At 34.9% G+C, this 25,418-nt stretch overlaps 1 protein-coding gene across 1 annotated transcript; it reads left to right on the forward strand.

Moving 5' to 3' along the window:
* Positions 1-672: 672 nt before the first annotated feature.
* Positions 673-24,897, forward strand: ODF2L (outer dense fiber of sperm tails 2 like). Its single transcript, XM_072041545.1, has 17 exons — positions 673-1,116; positions 2,278-2,436; positions 3,801-3,979; positions 5,570-5,693; positions 6,646-6,777; positions 7,693-7,755; positions 9,997-10,068; positions 11,523-11,639; positions 14,810-15,010; positions 16,257-16,366; positions 17,047-17,278; positions 17,839-17,949; positions 19,387-19,545; positions 20,863-20,948; positions 21,051-21,213; positions 22,151-22,276; positions 24,724-24,897. Exons 1-17 carry the CDS (start codon positions 1,009-1,011, stop codon positions 24,850-24,852), a joined length of 2,271 nt encoding a protein of 756 aa, XP_071897646.1. The 5' UTR covers positions 673-1,008; the 3' UTR covers positions 24,853-24,897.
* The last annotated feature ends 521 nt before the right edge of the window (positions 24,898-25,418 follow it).

The following is a 25,418-nucleotide window of genomic DNA, read 5'->3' on the forward strand; positions in this document are numbered from 1 at the left end:
AGCCTCTCTCTAGAATACCTCTTTTATTAAGACTTTCAATTATGTGATAGCTGAATTGTGTGTTATATTTCCTTTAATTATCTTCCACTCTGTGGATTGTGCAACAGGGTCATCTAAATGCAGCTTTCAGGACTGAAACTTGTACTTCTTTGTTCATGAGGTACACAGTCTGATGTCAATTATCAGGGTAATTAGCCTTGACGATAATATTTATTACATAAGCAGTCACCTCAATTTTAGATAACTACAACACTGTATTGCTTTAAAAATAAAATTATCTTGGAAAGTTCTGAGAAGCTAAAATTACAAATCTGTCTAAGCTGAATATTAGCCAGAGCTAACAAACTGCTTTGCCAAAGCAAAGCTACAATGGAGGTGATTAATTCACAGTTCAAAGCTAAGGTTCCTGTAAAGAACAAAACACTAGGCTTTACACACGCAAAGCCCCAAAACCCTGTGACACAGGTATAAACAGGCAGCCAATCCATAATGAATAATGGCGTGGTTTCATCTCTCCTAGCACTACAAAGGATGAAATATAGCCTTTGATTTTTTATTTATTTATTTATTTTAATTTATGTATATACGGAAGTTTTTATAGCTGTTCAGAAGAAGTAAATGCTTAAAGCCCATTTGCTCTCGCGGCTGGGGCGCCCGCCCTGGGCAGGCCGCGCCGCCCGTTGCCGCGGCAACAGCCCCAAGCGGGCCGCGGCGGCGCTGAAGGGGGCTGAGGGGGCGCTGCCCACGGGAGGGGGCCGGGGGACACGCAGCCCACCGGGGGGCAGCAGCCGCGGGCACCCCAGTGCTAGGTGAGGGGAGCGGGGCCGAGCTTTCTCATGCGTTAATTGCCTTACATCTCCCGTGAGACTGCTTCTTCCTTGCAGTGCAGAAGGTATTCACACGGTATTTTCTAGTGCGACTGACCAGGGATACCCAAATTCAGCTAGTGACGGATGAACACCGGCAGCAGGTGTCAGGACGCCCAGACTTGCTCCCCAGCACTCCAACATGTCATCAGCACCTCAGGCAGCCTCTGCTCTACCTGCACCTACCTGCGCTGCGCTTTTCTTGGACTCTGAGCTTCAGGAAAAGTTTTTTCTTGCTGATGTTAACGAGGCAAGTTCATTCTCTTCCTGTTAAGCTTGATTTTTCTTTTTTTATTTTATATTTGCTTTGTTACCAAGCTTCAAAACTTTTTTAAAAAAATTCTGTACCAAGCTCCAGGTGGAAGTAGGGGATATTTCAGAAAATGGGTGAGAGTGGGGAACGCAAAAATGGCTCACTGAAACTGTGCAAAAATCTTATTTGTTCTTTTCTGCAAACATAGATGAGCTAGGATAAAATAAATTCTATAATTAATCTTCCAATAAGCTGTTTTCACCGGAAGCTATTAAATTCAACAACTTGTTTTTGGTTATATAACTTACAAAAAGGTAAGAACCTGGATTGTGTGACACAGATGGAGCTCTGTCACGAAATGTAAGCACGTAATAAAACAAGAAATGCAAGTATGTATTTTTTTAAAACACATTGGAGTGTTTAATAACTATTGGAGTATAGTTATTTGCTTTACAGCAAGAGCTGGAAGCAGAACAGCCTACATCCTGATTTTGTGAGGAAGGGATTTTTTTAGTTAGGAGTCTCGCCAAATATTGTTACACTCAAGTATGTTCCTAAGAAGATACATATGGAAGAATATAAACTTAATTCTGATGAATCCTTTAGGAGGGGATTTATCTGGCATAGTACAGAGAAGGAAAGGCGATCCACTTGTGAAACATAATCGGTAGTTAGTGAAGCACAGATGAAGGGAAGTTCCTGGTGCTTGACAAGGAAGTAGGGCAGAAGGCTGTTTTTGCCTGTAGGCCCTGATACTTTGATCTGGACTTACAATGGTGTGGGCAGCATCATTTTCCTGTACAGCTACAAGCCAGGAGCTTTTCCAAACTGGGAAAGGAGAAAAACCGTTTGTGCCTCAAAATTGGCTGATCTCTGCTGTGACATGTAATATCTCTGCATTCACTGAGTTTACCTTTGCCTCATAGATAAGGCGTGTTTTGTGAGTTGTCAGTTTGAGGGTACATCCTATGGTATCACAGGATTGTACGCTTGTTGAAAACAATAAATGAAAGTGAGATTTCTTTGGTCTTTAAAACTCCTTTTAAATAATTTGCCTGAAGAGCTGACTTGTTTTTTGTTGATATGCCTTGAATTGGGAAGGTGAGTGTTCTAACAGTCAGTGATACTAAACAGTACATGATTATGAATATATTTCAGGGAAAAATGTGTGTGCTACCAATTACATCTGGAGAAGCAGAAAAACTCTGTTCACTGATTCAGTTGTATAAAGATGATTATTATAGAACTAAAAATGCCATCCAAAGCGGAAAATACTTTACTGATCTCAGCAAAGAGTCTGATTGTCTTGAACACCAGGTAAGAATATGTGTAAGACACAGTGCCAATGCAAATATAATTTTCTTATGCAGGTCTTCAACACTTAATCTTATCATTTTCTTTGTTAGACATACTTGAGAAAGGTTTTGTGTTTGTTTGTTTGTTTGTTTGTTTTTCTTTTGTTATGTCCTGTGCACAAAAGTAGTTCCTGCAGAGTTGGAAGGAATCCAAAGGGCTAAATGTGACCTTTCATTTCTAACTTTCTTAGTTCTCCTTCATAAGTCATAACCTTTTATTCTTGCAGGATAACAGATGGGTATTTATTCTGAACATATCGTTATAAATGAAGTCTCAACTCACTCTGAATTTAGTAACATAAAATAATATTTATAAAAGGCAAGTAAACAGTGCTGGGTGCGCGGGGAGTCTATGCTCTACCAACACGCACACCCAACCGTCGAACTTTCCAAATATATATAGGACATTGCCGTTACATATTTACAAAAAACCCGAGTACGCCTATACATATGTATATCCCATCCCTGCTTCATATTATAATTCTCTTTGTGGTGGTCGTTGTGGGTGAAAGGCTCACGGTTTCCCCATCACTATTAGCAACCTTTTGTTCCAGACTGCAGGAGCAGCTTCGACTGTCTCCCTCTTCTTCTGCACATGCTCTGCCCACCACAAGGTTCCCGAAAGCAACAAAACGTGATTGCTTTTCCCGCGTTTCGTTAACCCTTGAAACCACACTAATAATATTATTATCATATAATATTAAACAATAAATGTTAACAGTTCTAACCAGCAAGCCCCCCACAGCAACTTCCGTGCCTTAACAGAGGGGAAAACAAGCAACCCCAGATGACAGGGCGTCGCCTCAATCTTTGTTTCCTCTAAACTCTTTACATTCCTGATGACCTCATCGTTAAGAGTCTGATGTTATCACCAACCAGGAGGCTTTCTGACCCCCATTGCCACATTCCCAAATCTCCCCCGTCTTTATTAATATCAACCATTTTTCTGACACAAATTACCACTCCATATATAACAATATATATATTTTTAATTTTAAATACATTATTTTTGATCTTTAGGTTTTCAGAGAGCTAGCTGTGAGGCTACAGCATGAGGCTTTTTATTGATCATTACAGAGGAAGTAGTTTCATAGACAAACTGTTAGAAAGACAACCATGGGAGTAATGGAAAATGGTATTATTAATTCAGGACCAGTCACTCCCAGTTCTTGGAAGTTTACTGAAAAATTCCCTTTAATTTTCTGACTAATTACTCAGAGGTCATAAAATGACCATTTGTGTTTACAATTTACTTACTCTGTGGTAGCAATTCTTATGCATTGTAGTCAGGAATGGATTAAACTAACTGAATACATTGTTTATAAGCTTGCAGAGCCTACACAGGAGAAAATTTGGAAGAAGAGTTGGGGTCCATGTCCTGATAAATACTGGATCAAGATTACAGAACTGTCACCACTGCTTAAAAAAAGGTCACCAAAAGATCACCTACAACAAAGTTTGAATGAAAGTGCATTGAGAAGGTGTGCTTCAGGCAAAGATACATGGTAAAATGTTAAGATATAAGGAATGTATTTATAAGCTACTTAAGCATTCGAAGCTTATGAGTATATTAGGTCTGTAAGTACTGGCCTGTGAAGGCCTAGATAGAGAGCTGGCATAGATTGGTGTTAGGATATTCTTTTTTTGTGTAGGTGTGGTGGTGTTATCCTGGTGGGCAGCTGAACTCCACTACAGCTGCTCTCTCACTCCCCCTCCTTGAAGGAGAAGGTGGAGAAAATACAATGGAAAGGGCTCAAGGGTTGAGAAAAGGATGGGGAGATCACTCACCAATTATTGTCACAAGCAAAACAGACTCAGCATAGGGAGATTAATATAATTCATTACCTATCACTAGCAGATTAGAACAGTAAGAAACTAAAACCAAAGTAAAAACACCTCTCCACCAATACACCCTCTTCTACATTCTCCCCCAGTGCGGTGCAGGGGAATGAGGGCTGCGGTCAGTCCCTAATGCTTCCTCTCAGCTGCTTCTTCACGGTCCCTCTCTGCCCCTGCTCCATGTCCCTCCCATGGGATGCCATCCTTCCTGAACTGAGCCCTCATGGGCTGCCCACAGGCAGCAGGCCTTCAAGAACTGCTCCAGTATGGGTCCGTACCATGGGGTCCATCTGTCAGGAGCAAACTGTTCCAATGTGGGTTCTCCATGGGCAGCAGCTCTCCCCAGATCCCCTACTCCACTGGGGGCTCCTGCACAGGCTGCAGCGTGGAGATCTTCTCCATGTGGGACCCATGGGCTGCAGGGGGACAACCTGTTCCACCAGGGGCTTCTCCACAGGTCACAGGGGAACTGCTGCTGTGTGCCTGGAGCACCTCTTGTCCTCCTTCTGCGCTGACCTTGGGGGCTGCAGGGCTGGTTCTTACCCCTCTCTACCAGCTGCTGTTGCATAGCGTTTTTTTTTTTTTTTTTTTTTTTTTGCTTGTTTGTTTGTTTGTTTGTTTTTTTCCCCTTTTGTTAAATCTGCTCTCAGATGCCCAACCAGTGTCACCCCCTTGTTCAGCTCTGGCCAGCAGCAGATCCCTTTTGGAGCTGGCTCTGATCTGACATGGGGCAGCTGCTGGGCTCTGCCCACAGAAGTCACCCCTGCAACCAACCTCTGCTACTGGGCCCTACCACATAAATCCAATACATTAGGCCCTTCTGAAGAAAGACTAATTTTATTTATTTATTTATTTTTGGTTACAGAGGCACTGCGTTTTCAGTTAAAATCTTGCAATACTGCAAATGAATGAAAACCATAAACCGGTCATAGTTAGGAGGGTATTTTATTAGCATTTTCTAATATATGATTTCAGTGCAAGATATTTTATTTTGAATTTTTCACATTTAACATAAAATATCTGTCAGCAGAGGGCAAATGCTCTTTTGAGTAGTAAGTACAAAGTAAATAATTTCAAATATGTATTTGAAAACAGTGATGTAGAGAAGCCAAAGTATGAGGTACATACCCTGTCAACTTTACTATGCATATTAAAAAAAATCAGTTGTAGAATTCTGTATGAACTAGGCATATGTGTCTTGCTTATTTACTTATTAAGAGAAGTCAATTTGCATTTATTATTTTGCATGTGGTCAGGCAGAAGGAAAACACCCCTTGTGAAAATGGTGCTTTACAGGAGGTTTTTGAAACAGACACGGAAATTAATTCAGCAGAGGACTTTATGCCAATTTTAAAAGATGTTATTAGTAGAATAGAAAATGTAAGTATATTTTAGTCAAAAGTTCGTATACATTCTAAATGCCACATTCAAAATAAATTGTTATTGCTTTAATCTTGTCTCTATCAATGTAGAATTGTTAATTTAGAAAAGCTTAAGTTTTAATCTCTGAAATGCTTGCCACATTTACAGAGGCCATATGAAAGATTTCTCAAAAGAGCACAAAGAGGTGTGAGTTTTCCAATTTTAACCTGTGTTAGGTATAACCTGAACCTGGAGGGCCATAAATGGATGGTGAATGTTTCAAGCATTGCTAGTTTTTTTACAAGAGAGATACTATTTGCTCATTAATTCAGATAAATGCATTTGTTATCTTTATGTTGTTAATTTTGCATGCAGTGAAAAACCTTGTTTACAGATAGTCTTTAAAATCCTGCCTCTTTTTTTTTTTTTTTTTACATTCACAGCCTAACTATAGAGGGGATTTTTTTCAATTTTTTTTTTTTTTTTTTTTTTAAGTAATTTCTCTCTTTAAACTGTTGTCTCAGAGTTCCATTTGAACTTTTCCCAAGAACATTAACATGAAACATTCTGTATAATTATGTGCAGATAAGGATAGGATGATTTCTTTGCATGGATTACCAGTAAAGCTTTTGATGCCAAAATTTCCACTTGTTTTTGTTTTGTTTTTCTTGTAGCTACTCTGACTGGATTTACTCCTTTACAGTGAGATTTGGAACATTTATCAGAAAGAAAAAATAAAGTTGATAAACATACCATATTTCTGTTAGGTTGGAAGATGAATCTCTATGTCTCATACACAGTTTAAACACTACCGAAGCAGCATTTTTGCTTTTAGTTTACTGTGTAGTTGCAAACATTAATTAATTTTTAGTGACTGTATTTTAAAGCCAAATTTGAATATTAATAATGTATGTTTGAGGAAATACTGTAAGTTATCTATAATATCTTCTTGTTTATGATGTTTTAACAGGTTTGTAAACGTTCTGTATCAGAGATGACAATTACTGGTACACAAGAGGATTTCCTGGTAGAGGAATTAGAAACACTCAAAACCACAAAAAGATTGTTATGGCTTTCAATTCAAACAAGAGAACATGACCATGTAAGATTATCTCAAGCAATCAAACCTGTGGGAGCCAGAGATCATGTGCCTGTAAATTGCAAGACAGGTTCTGAATACCTGGACTATGGAGGCAAAGGGAAATGCTTTAAAATAGTGGGAATGCAGAAAGATTAAAGACACAGATTCCTCCTCAGGTGACTGGGCAGGTAGGATGCAGGAGCTAGTTGGGCACAGGTAGTTCCAGCACAATACAGTTTACAGAGCTAGCACAGCAGGTACTAGAATGCCAAATTTAACTTAATTTGACTGTCACTGTGCTGTGGCAAATAATTAAATAGCTGGTACATCCATGCTCCAGGACATTCCATGGTGCTGATCATTACTTTATTGTTGTTCAGAGTTCAGGTTTGATTTGATAAGATGCTGACTCACCCTTTTCTTCTTGGAGACAGTAGGTTCATCCTCTCACCAGTGAAATTAAAATGTTCATGATTTACAATCCGAAAATCCCACCAGATTATGTGGTTTTGTTTGTTTGTTTTCAGATTGAAAGTTAGCCCTCCTCCAAAACTGATACTTTAAAGTAAACATTTCATTGACCATGTTATAACTACATAAATTCTTTTGGATTTTTAGTAATAGTTAACATAGGTTGTTTTTTGTGATTTCCCAGCCTTTGTTTTCCTTTTTGATTTTCACATTCTCATACCTAAATGGAGTTCCTAGAAGCCTTTAACATGTAATGTTAGTCTTTAAAATATTATGGTTTGTACAAATGCTTTTACTATTTGACTACACATTCAAATAAGATTTAAATATTTAAGGTATTTAGACTGCTTCTCACTAAAATAAAAACATATCAAATTATGTGTAGGAGATTCAAAGCCATTGAAAAATGCAGAATCATTTATAATCTGAAGTAATTTGTTAATATTTCCTGCTTTCGTCTTACAGTTAAGCAGCAAAAATATTGATACTTTGATACAGAAGTTAAGTGAAAATGAAACCCAAAATGCTGTAAGTAAATTAAAATTTCTGCCTCTTCTTTTGTTCTACCTTGTACACCTAAAAATGGTTATTTTGTAGTATCATACAATTTTGTGTTAAAGTGGCAAGATGGGCTTAGGAACTATACTGATATAGACTGTATTAATTAGCAACACTGAACAACTACCACTATATTATTCCATATTTTAGGATATGCAGTGCATTTTAGTATTCCTTTTGTTACAGGATTGAATGCATTGCACATTGATTTTTATTTATTTATTTATTTATTTATTTATTTATTTATTTATTTATTTATGTAGAGTAGATTCAGAGTAATCATTACAGTTACTGCAAATGAAATAAATACTGCCATAAAATCACATACTGGCTCTGCCTCATGCAATAGTCTTTCAGCTAGAACCTGTCTTTTGTTCTGACATGAATAGGCAGGTAACATAGTGAACTTTAACTTCTTTCTTTCTTGCTCCCACCAAAATGACTGCTAAAAAAACACAAACCAAAACAAAGAAACAAACAGACAAAAACAAACAATAAAAAAAAACCACTTTATAAACCGGTTCTGATACAAATTGACAGTACCTAGGTAGCCATGATGATTGAGTAACACAGCTTTGAAGCAAAAGAAAGAAGCATTTAAATCCCCGATTCCATTTCATTTATTGTCATTTACCAACATTAAGAAATATACTAATAACAAAAACCCTAAAATTCAAATATTGAATTCAGACAAGTATTTCTTATTACTTTTTTGGGGGAGAGGGAGGTGGACTACTTATGCAAACTACTGCTTCCATAAGTAACTTCCAATTTTTTAAAGAAAAGATTAAGCATATCCGAATTCTGAAGAGAGAATACAAAGAGATATGTCAGTCTAGGTGTCCTGTTTGAGAACACTAATGTTTTCTTGCTAAGACTAGAATAAAGTGTTAGCCCAATGTAACAGATGAAGAAATTTAAAGCACTGAAGGCTGTGATCATGCAATTTTACAGTCTGCCTATGGAAATCAAACTCCACTGCCGTCAAGAGTGTTAATTCTACTTGCTATGCTCCCAGCTGCATTCCTGACCTTTCACTTGAGTTTTTCCCAGGGTAAAGGTAGCCCCGTGTGGCTTGGGAAAAGAGAATAGCAGAACTGCCACTTTCAGGAGTAGTCTGCAATCTGATCACCTGAAACCCTCAAGATACAGAATCACAGAATTTCTAGGTTGGAAGAGACCTCAAGATCATCGAGTCCAACCTCTGACCTAACGCTAACAGTCCCCACTAAACCATATCCCTAAACTCTACATCTAAACGTCTTTTAAAGACTTCCAGGGATGGTGACTCCACCACTTCACTGGGCAGCCTGTTCCAATGTCTAACAACCCTTTCGGTAAAGAAGTTCTTCCTAACATCCAACCTAAAACTCCCCTGGCGCAACTTGAGCCCATTCCCCCTCATCCTGTCACCAGGCACGTGGGAGAATAGACCAACCCCCACCTCGCTACAGCCTCCTTTAAGGTATCTGTAAAGAGCAATAAGGTCGCCCCTGCAATATATACCCTATGTAATTTGTCCAAAGTTAAACAGTGAATAACCAGAAATGCAGGTGAGAGTCTGTGATTTCCAAGCAACCCAACCAGTAATAAAATACTAAAAAAAAACCCAATCTTTTATATTTTAAAACTGTTCTTTATTTGATCATTCAATCTGGTAAATACTGACCTAAGAGCTAAAATAAAAGAGGTCTCCACTCAAAAAAATGTGTTAGTTGGATTTTGTTCACAAATGCTTATTAGGTCTATGGTTATGTTGTATTAGCTTTTTGTTTTCTAAGATCTTTGGACAGAAGCCTAAATATCGGCTCTGTGTATTCATCTTCACTTCTCTTGCCCTCCTCCCCCCATCACTTTTCCTACTGCCTATTGTGTTGTTTTTTGTTTGTTTTTAAGCAACGTTTTTTCTCTGTGTAGCAATAAAACAAGAAAATATTAAGAACAAATTGATTTGGAGGAAATTGTGGCAAACGTTTCAAAATAAATCTTAGTGAAATTAATCAACCTAGTGCCTATTATGATCTATACAGTCAGAGTAAATATTAAACTTCATCAGATGTTTTCAGGTACATAGTTGAGGTATTTGTGGTGTATCATCACAAAATGGAATCTCAGTTATTTTTACAACTGAAATACTTATTGGTGCACATTACTGCTGCATTTTTGTGTAGAAATAGAAAAGTAATTTTTGTTATTTTTTTCCCCATGAAGAATCTCAGGAGAAAAATACTTGAAAGGGAGAAACATGTCAAAGAACTTTCATCAATGCTTCAGTTTAAAAAAGTGAGTGACCAATTATTTTGAAATAAATGTTTTCTTCCAATGTACTAAATTTTTATTTACAAATTTAAAGTTTTGATAAGAGCAATTATTTCAAAAGATTATTAAAAAGGAAGTCTGAAAGGCATTTCTATATAAAAATATATTCAAACCTTCAAGACCGTATCCACACCTACTTAAGAGTATAGATCATCCTTACCACTATTGCCCTGCAGTTCTGGGAGGATCATAAATCCAGACTAATGGCTTTGGACCCCTTTGTGGCTTCTCTTTTGCAGAAGTTCTGGAACAAACTTTTACAGTGAAGTAATACAGAATAAACTAAACTGATACTTTCACAGTTAGTACCCATGGCCCTTTGGAACTCAACAAATAAGGAAGGGTGGTGTAGACAGCAGATCTGATACCATCAAAGGCTGGAAAGACCTCATCGCTTCTCTGAACCAGGCAAAGGAAGGGGCTGAGTGGAGAAACAAGATTAAAAGAATTGTCTGTAGACAATACAAGGATACAATAACAATTTCAAGATTAGTGTGGTTTATACACAGTTTAGCAATCTCTTTTACAGTAGTCTTATACCTGAATTGCACTTAACGTGTATGTAGTGCAGGGTCGCCCAGAGTTATAGAGTAGTCCCAGTTAAATCTTTAAGGTGTACTTTGATTTTTGTAGCTCCTTAGGGTTTATTGAAATCCATGGCTTCTCTCCTTTTTTTTTTTCTCTCAACCAAGAGAATTACCTCGCAGAACTCAGCATTTTCTCAACACAGTTTTCCCCACTAGCCTTATGCAGACTTGGAGAAAGCATTCTGCAGGTTCTAGGTTCCCTAAACACAACCTGGAGTTCCAATCTACTAGGACTGCCTGCACATTATTGCTTCATTCTAATATATTGCCTCAAAAGCAACAGAACACCCTAGGAGGTTTTTATGTTTGTTTGTTTGTTTTTGTTTAGTATCCATCCCTTGCTTCCAAAAGTAGCTATCTAGTATAATAAAGGTTAAATGTATTCAATTGGATACAGGCTTAAACATTTCTTAGCAAAAAAAAAAAAAAAAAAAGAAAATGAAGTGATTGCAAATAAAACATACAGATCAAAGGGATGTCCCATATCACATGGTGCCAAGTGAACAATACTTCCTTACTTGGCAAAGACACTGGCACGTCCTTTTATTTATCTGGAAGTGAAGCACCATGTTTTCATAGAAACATCCTTTTGTTTAAGAGAATAAATGCTGAATAGGGTTGTTTACTTCTAAGAAAGTCCTATAAAAATTCTGAAGACCATAATGACAGCAAATGTCAGCATAGATGGAGTCTACACAGCAAACCATGCCTTTACTAGAACTCTACCTGATACTGAACAGCTTGGAGGGCCCAGTATCTGAAAGTATAAAAGATTATCCATCTATGCTATCCCCTTGTTCCTTTTCAGTTGTGTTTATTTCTCTTTATTAGATCAATGTACTGAAAGAAGACCGCATGTCAAGATCAGCAAGCACGGTAGAAGCTCACCTGCAGTGTCAGATTCAAAGAAAAGGTGTGGAAAATGAGGAATTAAAACTGAAAATACAGGTAACATATTTTTACTTGTGTTTAAGCTTATATGTAAATTAAGAAAGCCCTACCATAGTCAGAGTTTAAATCACAACTGAGAGTTATATCTTTTTTAGATATTGCTTTGATTTCAAGTTTTTTTGTTTTTGTTTTTTTTTAATATATATTGATATATTATCAAATCAAATATTTTTTTAATTTATTTATTTCGGGTATCATTTGAAATAAACCCTTGGTAAAAGAAAATTTTGAAACAACAAAAAAAGAGCATTTTTATTTTGCACAGTCTGTCTGATTGTATTATTTTAATTGCAAATTTACTTTTTTTTTTCTTATTTTCTTAACTTGTCCACATTGAGAAAATAAAAAAACACTCCACTGAAGAAAAGTCAAGCACACAAAAAAGTATTTATACTCTCTTAACTTTATTATCTGGGAGAATTATATCTATCCTGAAACAGTTTCCATATAGTTAACAGAAAGAAAGAGACCAGTCCTCAGAGTGAGTCTGTTTTTGTAAGCTGTTTAAGATGAAACACAGGTGTGAAACACACCTGTTTCTTCTTATAAACTGTGGAAGACTCAATAAAGCTCTTAATGCTGATTAAGAGAGAAATGGTGGGTCTAATCTCATTTTGTTTAAGATAGATAAAATATTTTCCACTTTCTTCAAAATAAAAATTAAAACAAGCAAAAGGAAGATTTAGGTATTTACAGCAGTTAGTGGAAAAGTTAGGTAAGGAAAAGTTCACATGCCAGGGGCTGGAGTTATAAGTAGTCTCTGATTTAAGTATTTGAAGCTTGCAAAGAATGTAGGTATAAATGAGAAAGCCTTGTTTCCAAAACAGTATATTATTAATTTACAAGCTTTTTTTTTAATAGCATGCAGCTCCATACAAATTGTATCATTTGAGCTGGTTAATGAACCTATAGCAACTCAATGGCAAGAAAAAAAAAAGCCACTTACATTTATGTCTATATAGGTACCTCGTATTTTCCTCTGAATAAAAATTGCTTTCTTGTTCTGCCTAGTGTAGTTATTAAAACTACAATATTTTCCTTCAGTGATACTTGAATAAGTAACTTGATATATAACTGTATTTTCTTTAGATCTTTATGTAAAAGTTTCATTTGTTTGCTTTTCAAAAAGTGCTGAAGTCAGTTGCTAGCTGGTGATCATCTTATTAGCATCTAGACAAGAGTTTGGGACCGCTTATGAAATTAATTCTCCCTTTAAATTTACCTCAGCCACTGAAAAATACTCAAACCACCTATTTTTAGTGTGATTGTGACCCCCTGTGGTTATAACAGGGGATAACAGTTGTTTGCTTTTATCAGCTTTAAGGAAGCCTGTATATAGAATGTTCATTTGCTGTTTGTTGAAGTCATTTTTCCCACAGGTCATGTGTTTGTTTATTAAATACCTCCTAAGCACCTATATTTGAAAAATTTCCTGAATATTTTTTTTTCTTCTTCTTTTTTAATCATTTCATTTTTAGAAGTTGTACTTTTATCTTGTTAAGTCCAAGTAAGCTGAGGCCATCTTTCACGTTGCAAGTTACATAGATTTTGCATTGATTGTGGATAAGTTTTGGGGCTGTCAGCAGCACCTTCACTGAGAGATATCCTCTCCTATGCATATTATGTGCACATTATAGCAATTGGTAAATAGCGTCATGAATGAGGCTAGCAAAGTAGCATAGTTACTAGGTAAATGGTGTGTCACTGTGGTCTCATTCAAGTAGATCACAAGTTAAATATTAGATGTTAAATGCATGTTTCTGACCATTCTTACAATCGGGTTGTTTATCAATAACTTTAGGGGAAAAAATTATACTGGTAGCCTACTGATATTGCCGGAGGAATAATAAGTGATATGAATGGAACTTGCATGTGTCTTTATGAAACTAATTGTCTACTGCTAGCTTGCTTATATTTTCAATAAATTATAGTAACTTAAAAATAATGTGTCTGAGATTCTTCTTGAAGCAGAGTCCAATATGACTTCTGTTGTATGTCATCATACAGTGTTTTAATGTTTGGTCTCCTTTTCTATTCATATTTAAATAGAAAGCTTATATGTAGATGAAAAATATAGATGTCAGGAAGTTAGAGAGGTCAGTTTCCCAGATCGGATGGGATTAGTAAACTGTGTTCATCAGACATTTCTGGTTAGTCAGAAACATTAACAACAATAGAAAGGATCATATCATTATAGTTGTAGAACCCAGATTTAATCTCAGTTGAATCATGTGTATTTGATAAAGTAATTAAATGGATGAAAAATACATGAAGGCTGCGAAATCAAACAAGGGGAAATGAGAGTCACAAATTGCCCATACAATGTGTGATATCCTACATTAGTTTAAGCTTTGTCATAGCCAGTTTTAATTATATATTGAAACTGTCTTTGATAGTCTTCATCACATATAAAATGCTAGATTTTTTTAAAAAATTACTTACTATGCAATTTTGTTTCATTAATAGAGTGGTGCCATTATATGCATGGGGGAAAACTCAGAGATCTTGCAAGAAAATAGTATATTGCCATCTAATAATAGAACATATCATAGACCTTGGCTTTTCCTAGCTTGATTTAAAACAGAAGGAACAACAAAAGAAACAAACAAAAATAAATAAAAAAAATAAACCACACAAATTCAAGATCTTAACTTTTGTTTTCAAATTTCATATGCAGTGTTACTTATCTCCAGTCCTAGATATGAACATGCTGACTTTAGGTTCAGAGCACTGACTGCCAGTACATCAGTATGTATCACATTATTAAGGTGATAGTCTTTATAGAATTAAGGGAATGACATAACCACATTTATTTTCCATCCAATAAATGGGTTTAATAGCTGTGCCACATCATCTACATTGAAATTTTACATTCATTGCCAAGAGCACAGCCAATGGTTAGATTGATGTCTCTCCTGCTACTCCTGTTTGTTTCTATTCGTCCTCAACCTTTTCTCTTGCTCATCTTCGTAATGAGATTCCCAACATGTATTTTCTCTTGCCTACTTCTGTACCCACCTTGGCTAGCTCCTTGTGTCAACTACAAGATACAGAGACATTAACAGAAACAGATCAATATTGCAGTTGATGTTCCTCATTATGATATCTCACAAGCTGATTTGTAAGGTACAGAATTTGAGAAGATATGATGTTTAATTATGCTGCAGACTCTAGAAAAGAAAATAGCAGAGTACAATCTTCAAGTTGGAGAATACAAGCATCAGATATTAGCCTTAAGGGAAACAAGTGAGCAAGAGAAGACTGGTCTGAGAAAAGCAATCACATCCCAGAAACGAAAAGCTGCACATTTTGAAGAAACTGTGAAAAACTTAACCTCCAGAATAAGAGAACATGTGAGTGACTATACTGTGAGTAATGTTGCACTGTGTTCTTTTAAACTGAAGATCTGGGAGATTTTTACCTTTGGAAAATGGGAAAGTTGTTTGTTCATGCTATGTTTGCATCTCTTATTTTTTGTTCTTCAGTTAAGGAAAAATTTGCTATAAGTGACCTGTAAACTATTAGTGTATTCACAGCCTTTGTTTGTTAAAAAATTAGTGAATGTCTTAAGCCATGAGGTTGTATGCTCCAAACTGTAGTAAATGAGAGGAGTCTGATCAGCTTCAATTACACTTTTACTGATCTTTCTGTTAGACCTTTGTGGAGATGCACTGACTATTCTCAGAAGTATGGTACAGTAGCTGGCAGTTCAATTGGGGGTTGAAATCTTTATTAGTTTAGGGCATCCCATAGGGATAGTTAGCTTTCTATTTCTAAGCTGCTTGCTCTAGACTTTTTCAAAATCCAAACACAACTTCCTTAATCTATATTGTTCCTTGGATTCTTCCGTGTCCCTTATATCTGTACTGCATGTAATTTTTCAAAAAGGCTAAGTGGATCAAAACTGTGCTGAGATCTTTATTGACCTATTTGGATTTCCAAATAAGCGTGTGTTTTCATACTCCTGTGTGCGTCGCCATCATTCTGGATACGTCAGTGTTAAAGATGTATCTTTCCAGTTAGTATACCTGGAGATGGTTATAGTTTTTTGTTTTCCTTGATCTCTGTGAGAAGACAGTAATAGTAGTAGTACAGAGGAGTGGCATTTGTCTAACTCCTAAACTTGTGATGTTTTGCAGTCATACTATTGTTTTCTTTGCCCGTAGAAGACGTACTTTTAAGATAACGTGTTGGTTAATGATCCATACTTCTCTGAGGGACTTTATATAACATTGCATTTCTTATCATGCTATCGTTTTTTAAATTCTTTAAATGTTTTGGCAGAATTTTATTTTGTTACTAATGTAATTTATATATAGTAGGGATGTATTGGAGAAATATTTTTGTTTTAAGGAAATATTTTCATCTTAAATGCTGGTATATTCTGAAGTTGATATACAGCACCGGTGTTTGACTATCTCGCTGCCTTGAAAGCAACTTTAAATGGGGATAGGGTTTTTTGTTTGTTTTGAGACAAAAAGACAAAATTAATGTTGTTCTGTACTAGGGAGTTCCAGTAGTGCCAGCTTATATTAAATAGCTCTTGTGGTTTTTGTAGAATGAGGTGGCATTCTCTGTGACACCCTTCTGTTACATGATATGTGATTCATGTAGGAAGTCAAGTTGTCTGAAATACTCTCAGCTTCTGATGTCTGGAAAAATCAGCATGATAGAATAGTAGAAGAAAAGACAATGTTAGAAATTCAAACAGAAGACCTTAAGAAGTAAGTTAAACTGTTGATTGTTGATTTTATAGTTTCTGTAAACTCGATATTTAGTTGTGTATTAGTGTTGATAATGTAAGCAAGTTTATGTGTCGATATTGTAAATTTTTGAGCAGAGTTTTATACTTGGAAACTAGAACAAATGTGAAATGCAACTAGAATTATTACTTTTTTTTTTTTTTTAAATTCATTCTCCTGTGGAAGTAAGGAATATGTTATTTCTCTGGCATTCTTGCTAACAGTCTGAGTTTGCTAGTGACTACTATTCTGTTTCCTCAGAATCATTTAATAACTGATTCAACAGCTTGAATCAACCCTTGCATCTGCTGCAGCATAGAAGCTTCTTACTTAGTCTTCCAGTTTCTGCTCTGGACAAAGGAGTAGCAAAATTGTTCTGGTTGCATTAACGTCTCACAACACTAGTGGATGGTTCCTCTCAAATACACATTTGAACAGCTTACTCTGCCTTGGAAAAGCAAGGCAAAACTGTCCAATCTTATTCAAACTATCCAGTCAATGTACATACAGAATATGCCATATTTTCACTTCATTGATGGGTCACATCTCTTTTGGAAAATAACTTATTTCAATAGATACTGCTTTCTTAAGATCTTTAAGACATTTAAACATATTTTCCATTTTCCTTTTTTTTTTTTTTTTTCTGTTTTCTTGTAATAAAGAAAAACAATGAAGAAATGTATCTTAAGGTACAGTTTAATTTGCATAGTGAGAATTTTGGAAATATCTTATGCAGAAGTTCTTGCCTATCTAACAAGGCAGGTCACAAGCCTTTTGGAAGACCTGAAAAGAAAAGAGGAATACAGAAGAAACTCTAATGAGGAAATTCTTGGAAAGCTAAATTCTGTTAACTCTGAAAATGAAAAGATTTATCTTGAAAATGAAAAATTAAAGGTGAGATGGTTGTAAATTACTGAGGAATGGCTCTGTATTTCTGATATATTAAAAACAAACAAACAAAAAAACACATATTAGTTCACTTTTGCCCTTCTGTCTAGAGATACCACACTTGTAGAATAATTTTGCCACCCATTCTTTTAGAGCAAGTGAAATGAGGCATTTAAAATTTATCTACTGGATAGTAGATATCAAGTTAGGAACAGGATTTTCTAATCATCCTGTTTAACCAGGATGCCATTTATTTTACTGTCAATAGCTACAAAATTGTTTACCTAGAAATTTTCTTTAAATTAAAAATAAAGTTTTGCAAACATAAGAATTAAGTTCACCTTGATTACTAATTTCAATTTAAGTTTCCAGATTCTATAGTATATTTATGTTCCCAAGTAAATAGTCTTAAAGCTAATAAATGAACTGTGGACTAATGTTTTTGTTTGATGGGATAAATAGTTGCCACTCCTTTTAATGTCTGCAGGTCACTTGATAGTAATATCATGTTGTATATTATGTTATTTTTACAGCACTGTAATGCTTTTTTCTATGTTTTAATCAAGGTTTCCCTTGCTACATTGGAAAACAGTACCAGTTCCTTTGAAAATGAGGTGTTAGATCTGCAAGAAAAGGCAAAGTTACAGGAAAACCTTGCTGAACAGTGTAAAACTCAGGTGACTAACATATTGAAACATTCAAATATAGGATTTAAATCTATAAGTAGTTTTGAGGAAATTATGAAGCTTTTATTTGTAACAAAAAATTTGTTGTCATGGTGGTTATAATGCTGTTGTAATATAGGAATGACAGAAGCAATACAAATAATTCTATCTTTTCTGGATTTAAAAAAAAATAAAATATGTGGGTATAAATATATTGTGTTATTGGTACAAAAATTATAAATGGAAGTAGAAGGATTGAAATCCAGATATGAAACAGTCCTAAATAAAAACAAAAGAATAACAGAAAACAAATGCTTAGAGAGAGATGAGGTAAGTTTTGCAGTATTACAGCATTCTCCCAAACAATTGTGCAGGACTTCGATCCTTCATATGTTAGCGATCCACTTACTGTAGTAGTATCAAGGTACTGGCTGTCTTCCTTTTTCCATCTACAAAATTGTACTTAAATGCATTGAATGTTGTACTGACTGTTACTTGCGAGTGGATGTGTTTTGCATACTATACATGTATAATTGCAAACAAGTAGGAAAAGATTCTTAGACAAATGACTATAGGCTTGGGCTGCTATTTTAGAATTCATTTTTTCACTGTTAAAAATACAATTTTGTTGATTTAAAAACTAGATCTCGTGACAGAACATCTGTGAAAGTTGTGTAGAGAATAAAACCCACTGTAAGACTGCTCTGCAGCATAACTTCATTTTAAATAGTAGTTAAAAGAGAACCCATACAGAGATGAGATTTAATTTTTTTTCAGCAGGTAGAGCTGAATGCTGGAACACATGGTAGGAAAATCACTTTCCTGAGTTCCACTGTTCATCACAATACATTTTCTTTTCAAGCAATAAAGGTGGGGCAGGGACAAGTCTTGCATTGACCTGATTTTAGAGAATTGAATTAGTCCTCACAGAGGAGCATCTCTAATGTTCATTCTATTTCATACTAACTTTATTTTTCCATGATTCAGCTGTAGAATGGAGAAAAATATTTTCTGATCCCATAAATAATATTTGTGCAGCACTGTATGCAGCTTTAGATGGCACTAGTTGTTGCCTGCTTTTCAAACATTGCAAAACTTTTATGGCCAGAATTTTTCCTATAAGCTGTTTAGTATGTTTGCGTGCCGTCTTCCAACATATATTATGATAAAAATAAAATAAAAATTTAGGTGTTGCATGATTAGCTGCTAACACTTGCATAATTTTGTAAATGTTCATTATCAGTGTTACAGAGTCTTTAATGACATGTAGTCAGAGACAGAAATTTCCCCAGTCATGAACTTGTAACTTTGTTGGTTTTTTATAAAATAGATGACCTTATGCAACCTGTGTAGAATTTCAGATTTACTACTTGCATGGAAAGCTATAAAGTTTTATAATGCTTAATTTATGGTTTCACGCTTAAGTTTTTTTACTGTGATATTATGCAGGTGAAGGACAAAACAGAGGCTGAGTTAAAGGATTTAGGACATATTTGTGACATACTGAATACAGCTGAAGAAAAGCTGCAAGGATTTCAAGAAAAGCTTATGTACTGGGAAAGGATCAGTGCACAGAAAGGCAAAAATCCTAGGGAGCTACAGGTTCAGGTGCCTAGAACACAGTGATTTTTTAAAGATAAATCAAAAAAATGTGAAAGTCTCTGGAATACTTTTTTTCCCCCTCTATTAGTGCATGTGCCTGTTAAGCTGTTTCCTTTGTTTGCTTCATAAATCAAAAGCTCAGAAACTTTTGTCAGAAGTACTTATATGGGTTCAGTATGTGACAAGAAATCCTACTTACTTGTCTTTACTTTCAGATTTTCTATTTTTTAAATAAGTATATTCTTGAACCTTTTGCATAGTTATGAGAAATCTTTCAGGATTCTTCCCTGGAAATAAATGGTCAAATCTAAGTATTATCTGTATCTTGTGGAGTAATTTAATACCACATTCATTTTGTTTTTAATGACTCATTTATAAACCAGACAATATTCATACAGAGAAATAGCCATAAATTATATTTTTAAGATAATCAACTTACTACCCCTATGCTGAAGGTTTCTTCTACCCCCAGTCTGCTAGTAGAGCAGCCTATATAATTAATGTCAGCAAATTCAGCCAGGTTAGCTCAAGTTAGTGAATGGAACTGCTTGAGGCAGTCCAGTGAATGATGGAGGTTGTGTTATACTACGGTGCCAGCAGAATGGTGATACGGCCATTTACTGCTGATCTGAAGCTGATGGTTGATAGCAGGAGCAAAAATCCCACTGCTACTGTTATGGGATTTAAAAGAAAACAAAAATCTGTCAATCTGGATGCTGGGTAGGGGTAAAACAGTTTGGCTTCTTATTTCTTTTTTTCCATGTCCTGCTAGTGATATACCTCTTTTCATGAACTTGATTATCTTTTTTGATTATAAATATTTACCACTTTCTGAAATCCTTTGTAAGTGCTACCCTGTTCTTCACAGGTAACTGTGTGTTTGTGTGTGTGTGTGTGTATATATATGTATATATATATATATATATATATATATATATATATTTTATGGTTTCTGTGACTGTAGAGTGAGGGAATTTATTCTTGCTGGGATTTAAAGCTGAAGAGTTAAAATTCACGAGGAGATAGACCTGGCCAGCTCTCAATACACAACGCTGCATGGGCAGCATATGGGTTTTCTTAGGATTTCACTTTGTTACATAGCAGGTTATCAGTCTTAAGTGTTCACATGAAGTTTTAGTCTGCTACTTTGACTGCATTTTTATTTGTTTCAAATATATGATAGTTCTTACATGAGTATAAGATAGGATGTGCTTGAAATTGAAGTTAAATAATTTGACTGGATTTTAATAGGCAGGTTTACTTTACTTTATAATATCCTGCATATAAGTCTCTTCAACTAGAAAGGAATTGTCATTTTCACAGGAGGAAGACAACATAAATTCCATAGACAGTCATTCCTTGGAAGTAGAAAACTTTAATATTCAGAAGAAATATGAAGATCTTAAGAGGTAATTCTTTAAAAAATAAAAATAAAAAAAATCTGACTGTAAATAATTTTTTTACTGGTTTGCTGTAATGAATTATAATACATTAATCTCTTTTGCCTAAAGGAAATTAGAAAAGATAGAATTTCAAAATGAAGAACTTGCTTATCAGCTCAAAAAAGAAGATGAGAGTCTTCAGTGCGGTAAATTGCAGCTTGAAGAGAAAACCGCAGAGTATAATGATTTAACAAGACAACTGGAATCTGCTTTGGAGGAAGGGAGAAAAATGGTATTGATTTAGTGTACCTCTTAGCTTTGTTTACTATTTTCTGCTTTCATATGGTGTTAAAAACAAGGGAATAAAAGATGGGAAAAGATTATTTGCATATAATTGTTAAAATTTACTTGGAATTCTGGCTGTTTAAATATGAATCATGCAATTCAACTTCTTTCTGGAATACAAATTGTATTGAAATTAATGACAAAGTTCAGTGAACCAACATTTCACCATCATTTTTGTGACAAATCAAGGTGCTTTAACTACATGTACTTAAATCTCACAGAGTGCAGGAGGTTTCTGAAAAGAATCTTAATTCTGCCCTCCACAATTAATTTTGCGGTCCACAAGAACTTTGGTGCTAAAGTCTCTCTAATTTTAGAGGAAGAATTTGCACCCTTTAAGTAGAGATTTGTTGTTCACACAAAGGATGAGAACAGTATGGCAGAGGAAATGTAGGAATTTAGATTGCAGTGTATTATATTAGTTTAATCAGAAAATAGGCATGAGGTTGTAATTTCCATCTTGGCTTATTCATATTGACAGTTGGACTTGATGGTCTTAGAAGTCTTTTCCAACCTCAGTGATTCTATGTTGATAAACACACTATCTCAATACTATTTTTCAGTACTGTCTGAGAATATAGATCTGGTTCTGAAAAAAATAACAAGTTAGGGTACACTTACAAATTAGTTACTATTAGTTACTTGTTTGTGTGTGTATATATATATATATTTATTATTATTATTATTATTATTTTTTTTTCCAAATTGAAACTTTATTCAAATTCAGCCAGAGTACTTCCCAGGTTTTTTGTAGTTTCTGTGCATGGGAAATAGCTGAAGTGTTAGATAATGGAATGGGAAATAGAGCTGTTAACAAGAGAACAGTTTGGTTTGGGCTTTAACTGCAAGTAAATGTAAATATGTTCTATCTTGTACTATAATAGGTAGCTGAAGAATTTGAAAAACTGTCATACACAGAACAAGCCCTTCAGACAAAAATACTACTCCTTGAATCTGAACTGAGAGAGTGGCAAGAAGAGAAAAAACAACTTCTCTGCAGATTTCACCATGTGAGTAAACAATACTGTTTATGACTTAAGAAATTACTTACGACATCATTGTTTCCATAAAGTTTTTTTTACTGAAAACCACTGTTTTAATAGAATTGATAAGCATTTTAGGAAACAGCAAATTAATTCAACTTAACAATATAGTCTGTATATTTACATTTCTAATAGGCTAAGCATCTGTTGAGTTTATCTTAATAACTGGAATAGCATTGAGTTTACGTCTCTTATGCAATCCAGTTTTCCCAGGAAGCCAAAATCAAAAAAAAAAAAAAAAAAAAGACTGAAATTTTAATTTCTCTCTCAGATTAATCATCTTCAGTAAGCATAACTAGATTTGAGTAATAGAATAACAGTTTCATAACCATGTAGTGGTACCTTTTTCCACCCTGAGTTGGTAAAAGAATCTGATCTTACTGGAATTTGTGCAAAACTTTCAGTTGCATACTGATGTTGCACATAAATGTAATTAGTAACAGAAGAGATGTTTTGTTTTGTTTTTCAAAGTTTCAGCCTTCTAAATGCGTAGGCTTTGATATACAGATACTTATCTTCTTAAACTGTGGCTCTGCTGAATAGGTATTTTGGATGGGTAATACTATCTGAAAACCAAAAAAAGTGTTGGGTTGGAATAGGGGGCTACTTATTGTTTTAATGAATCTTGGAAATCTCTTTTCATTGTCTCTTAATAAAATGACAGCCACACCTGAATTCCCTACACTGGCAGTGGTATATCATTTCTTCAACCAAAGTTTTAATACAGTTAAATACTTGTCCAGCAATCAGTGATGATAAAGTACAAAGCTATTTAAAATAAATATAAATGGTGGTAAAAAGGCACTAAAAGATACTACTACACTCCTAGACTCTCAGAAACAATATTATGTATTCTGACTTAAAGCTTTCAAGACTAAAATCTTAAGCCAACCTAAATGCAAATTCTATTCAGGATTCATATACGGCATCAGAGATGTAGTTCCGTGTTTGATATGCTTAATTTTTATCTGCATCAAGTGTAACTTAATGTCTGCATTTGCCCAAAGATAAAAGTGTTGTTAAAACAAAGTCAGACATTTAAAATTATTATTTCAAATATATATTTTTTCATAGTAATCTCTTACTATGCTAAAATTAAGTAGAAGATTAGGAAAATTTTCTTGCCTTCTGTCCCAGAAGAACACTCAGGTTGAATTGGGGTATAAAATTTAATCATATTGAGCCAGCAAATTACCACAATATCTTTGCTTTAATTTTAAGAAAGAAATGAAGTTCCTTGCCCTAAGGAGGTGTATTAAGACTAGGCATTCATAGCTTTTTTTTTTTTTTTGGGGGGGGGGGGGGGGGGAGGGAGGGAAGGGGAAGGAGAGGGGGACATACAACAGTGAGAATGTAGTTCACCTGAAAGAGATATAAAGAAAAAAACAAAAAACAAACAAACAAACAAACAAAAAAAAAACCAAAACAAAACAAAAAAAAAACAAAAAAAAAACACCTCTTTATTGAATCCTATCCCTTATCACCTATGTTCAGTGATCCCAGTTTGGTTTGGACTTCAGGAGTTTTTGGTAGTAGAGTATGTGTATGGTGGTGTAGAAACAGTGTATTTCAACTTTATCTTTTCTATTCTTGTTATGAAATCAAGTGTAATTTGGGAATCCTTAACTAAGTTTAAAGCCCTGGAGATTTAAAGAACCTGAAAATGTACAACATAGTGTGTACCTTTATCATAGAACTGTTCTGGTCATCTTTAATATAATACCAGGGTACAAGGAAAAGAAACAATATGGAAGGGGTCAATGCCAGCACTTACAAGGCAGAGTTACTGTTACGTACACTGTTATTCCTTTTCTGATGTCTGAGCATACTTGAGATTGGATCCCAATTTATTTCTCTCTGCAAAAATTTGATCCAAAATTGGATCTCTAGCACATGGCTCTACTTCAAGCTATTTGCTAATATATTTGCTAATTTGAATGAAAATACCAGCATATTTCAATTTCTAAATTCTGAATCATTATTTGCTTCTTATTCCATTTTAAGTGCTCACGCCAATGACTGGAGGTAAAGAAACTCTAAGAATCACCAATCCTAGATAATAAGAAGATAGATAATAATCACCAATCCTAGATAATAAAAAGGTCACTTGCCAGAATATTCCTGCTGATCATTCTGTGTGAAAATAAAAGATTTTCAAATTGTTTCCATTTTACAGTTAAAAACAAATGCAAAAGGTTTTTTTGGATTATAAACCTATTTAAACATGTTCATTTTGTTTCTGATTGAACATAAATCTTCTATGTCTTGAGACCCTTTTGAGGACCTTATGTTTTCAGAGCCCCTGAGAAGTTTGAGTAACTAAGGCTTATAAAATTTAGGTAGTAATTCTATTACATTAATATTTTGGTTTGTATTTTATTTCTAAGCTGTGTTGTGTTACTTTTTTTCTTTAGAATGAAAAGCGCCATGAGATCATCTTGAAAGAGCTGGAGAACAGCCTACAGAGGTCAGAAAACAAGAACCAGAGCATCCTGAATTATGTGCAGTTTTTGAAAACATCATACATAACAATGTTTGGCTGAATCCTCTAACTTCATTAATTTTAATAATAAAGAAACTTTACAAGATTTGGCTTTAACTCTTGTTAGAGGCAATGCTATTGAGGCCTCAGAATTTTGCTGGATTGAACTATATTAGTTTAGTTTGTTCTAGGAAAACTTCTGCTATGGATCTGGAAACGTGGGTCAATAATTGTATATCCTGTTGGTTGATTACATTCAGATGATTTAGTTGGTATTACTTATATAAATAATTGTATTATTCATGGAAAAGAAAAGAAAAAGCAGTCCGTGATAGTAGTGAAATGTGTGTAAGTGAAGGGTATGTAGAGTTGTAAATTGGTCTCTGAATTTACCACGTGTTAGGTCTTGTGCTATAATTCCTTGTGTGTCCTTTTAGTCCAAGGTAAATGCCAGCTTATCAAAAAATACTTTGCAGTCTCAATGGGGGAAGAGAAACACCCATGGACTGGCTGTATAATAATTTGCTTATCTTTGTTATTAATTATTATATATTATTTATCAGTCATTATTCATCTGTTACTGTAGAGATCTGGCTGCCCAAGGTGATGACACGTTTTGTTAAGACA

The sequence above is a fragment of the Anas platyrhynchos genome, chromosome 8 (genome assembly GCF_047663525.1).
Source record: "Anas platyrhynchos isolate ZD024472 breed Pekin duck chromosome 8, IASCAAS_PekinDuck_T2T, whole genome shotgun sequence".
NCBI classification, from domain to species: domain Eukaryota; kingdom Metazoa; phylum Chordata; class Aves; order Anseriformes; family Anatidae; genus Anas; species Anas platyrhynchos.

Bases quoted from the DNA above. Each gene is read 5' to 3' on its own strand.
- ODF2L (XM_072041545.1), top strand. From the start codon at position 1,009: ATGTCATCAGCACCTCAGGCAGCCTCTGCTCTACCTGCACCTACCTGC. The intron at 1,117-2,277 runs GCAAGTTCATTC...AATATATTTCAG, and splicing joins TTCTTGCTGATGTTAACGAG to GGAAAAATGTGTGTGCTACC. The intron at 21,214-22,150 runs GTATTGATTTAG...GTACTATAATAG, and splicing joins TGGAGGAAGGGAGAAAAATG to GTAGCTGAAGAATTTGAAAA.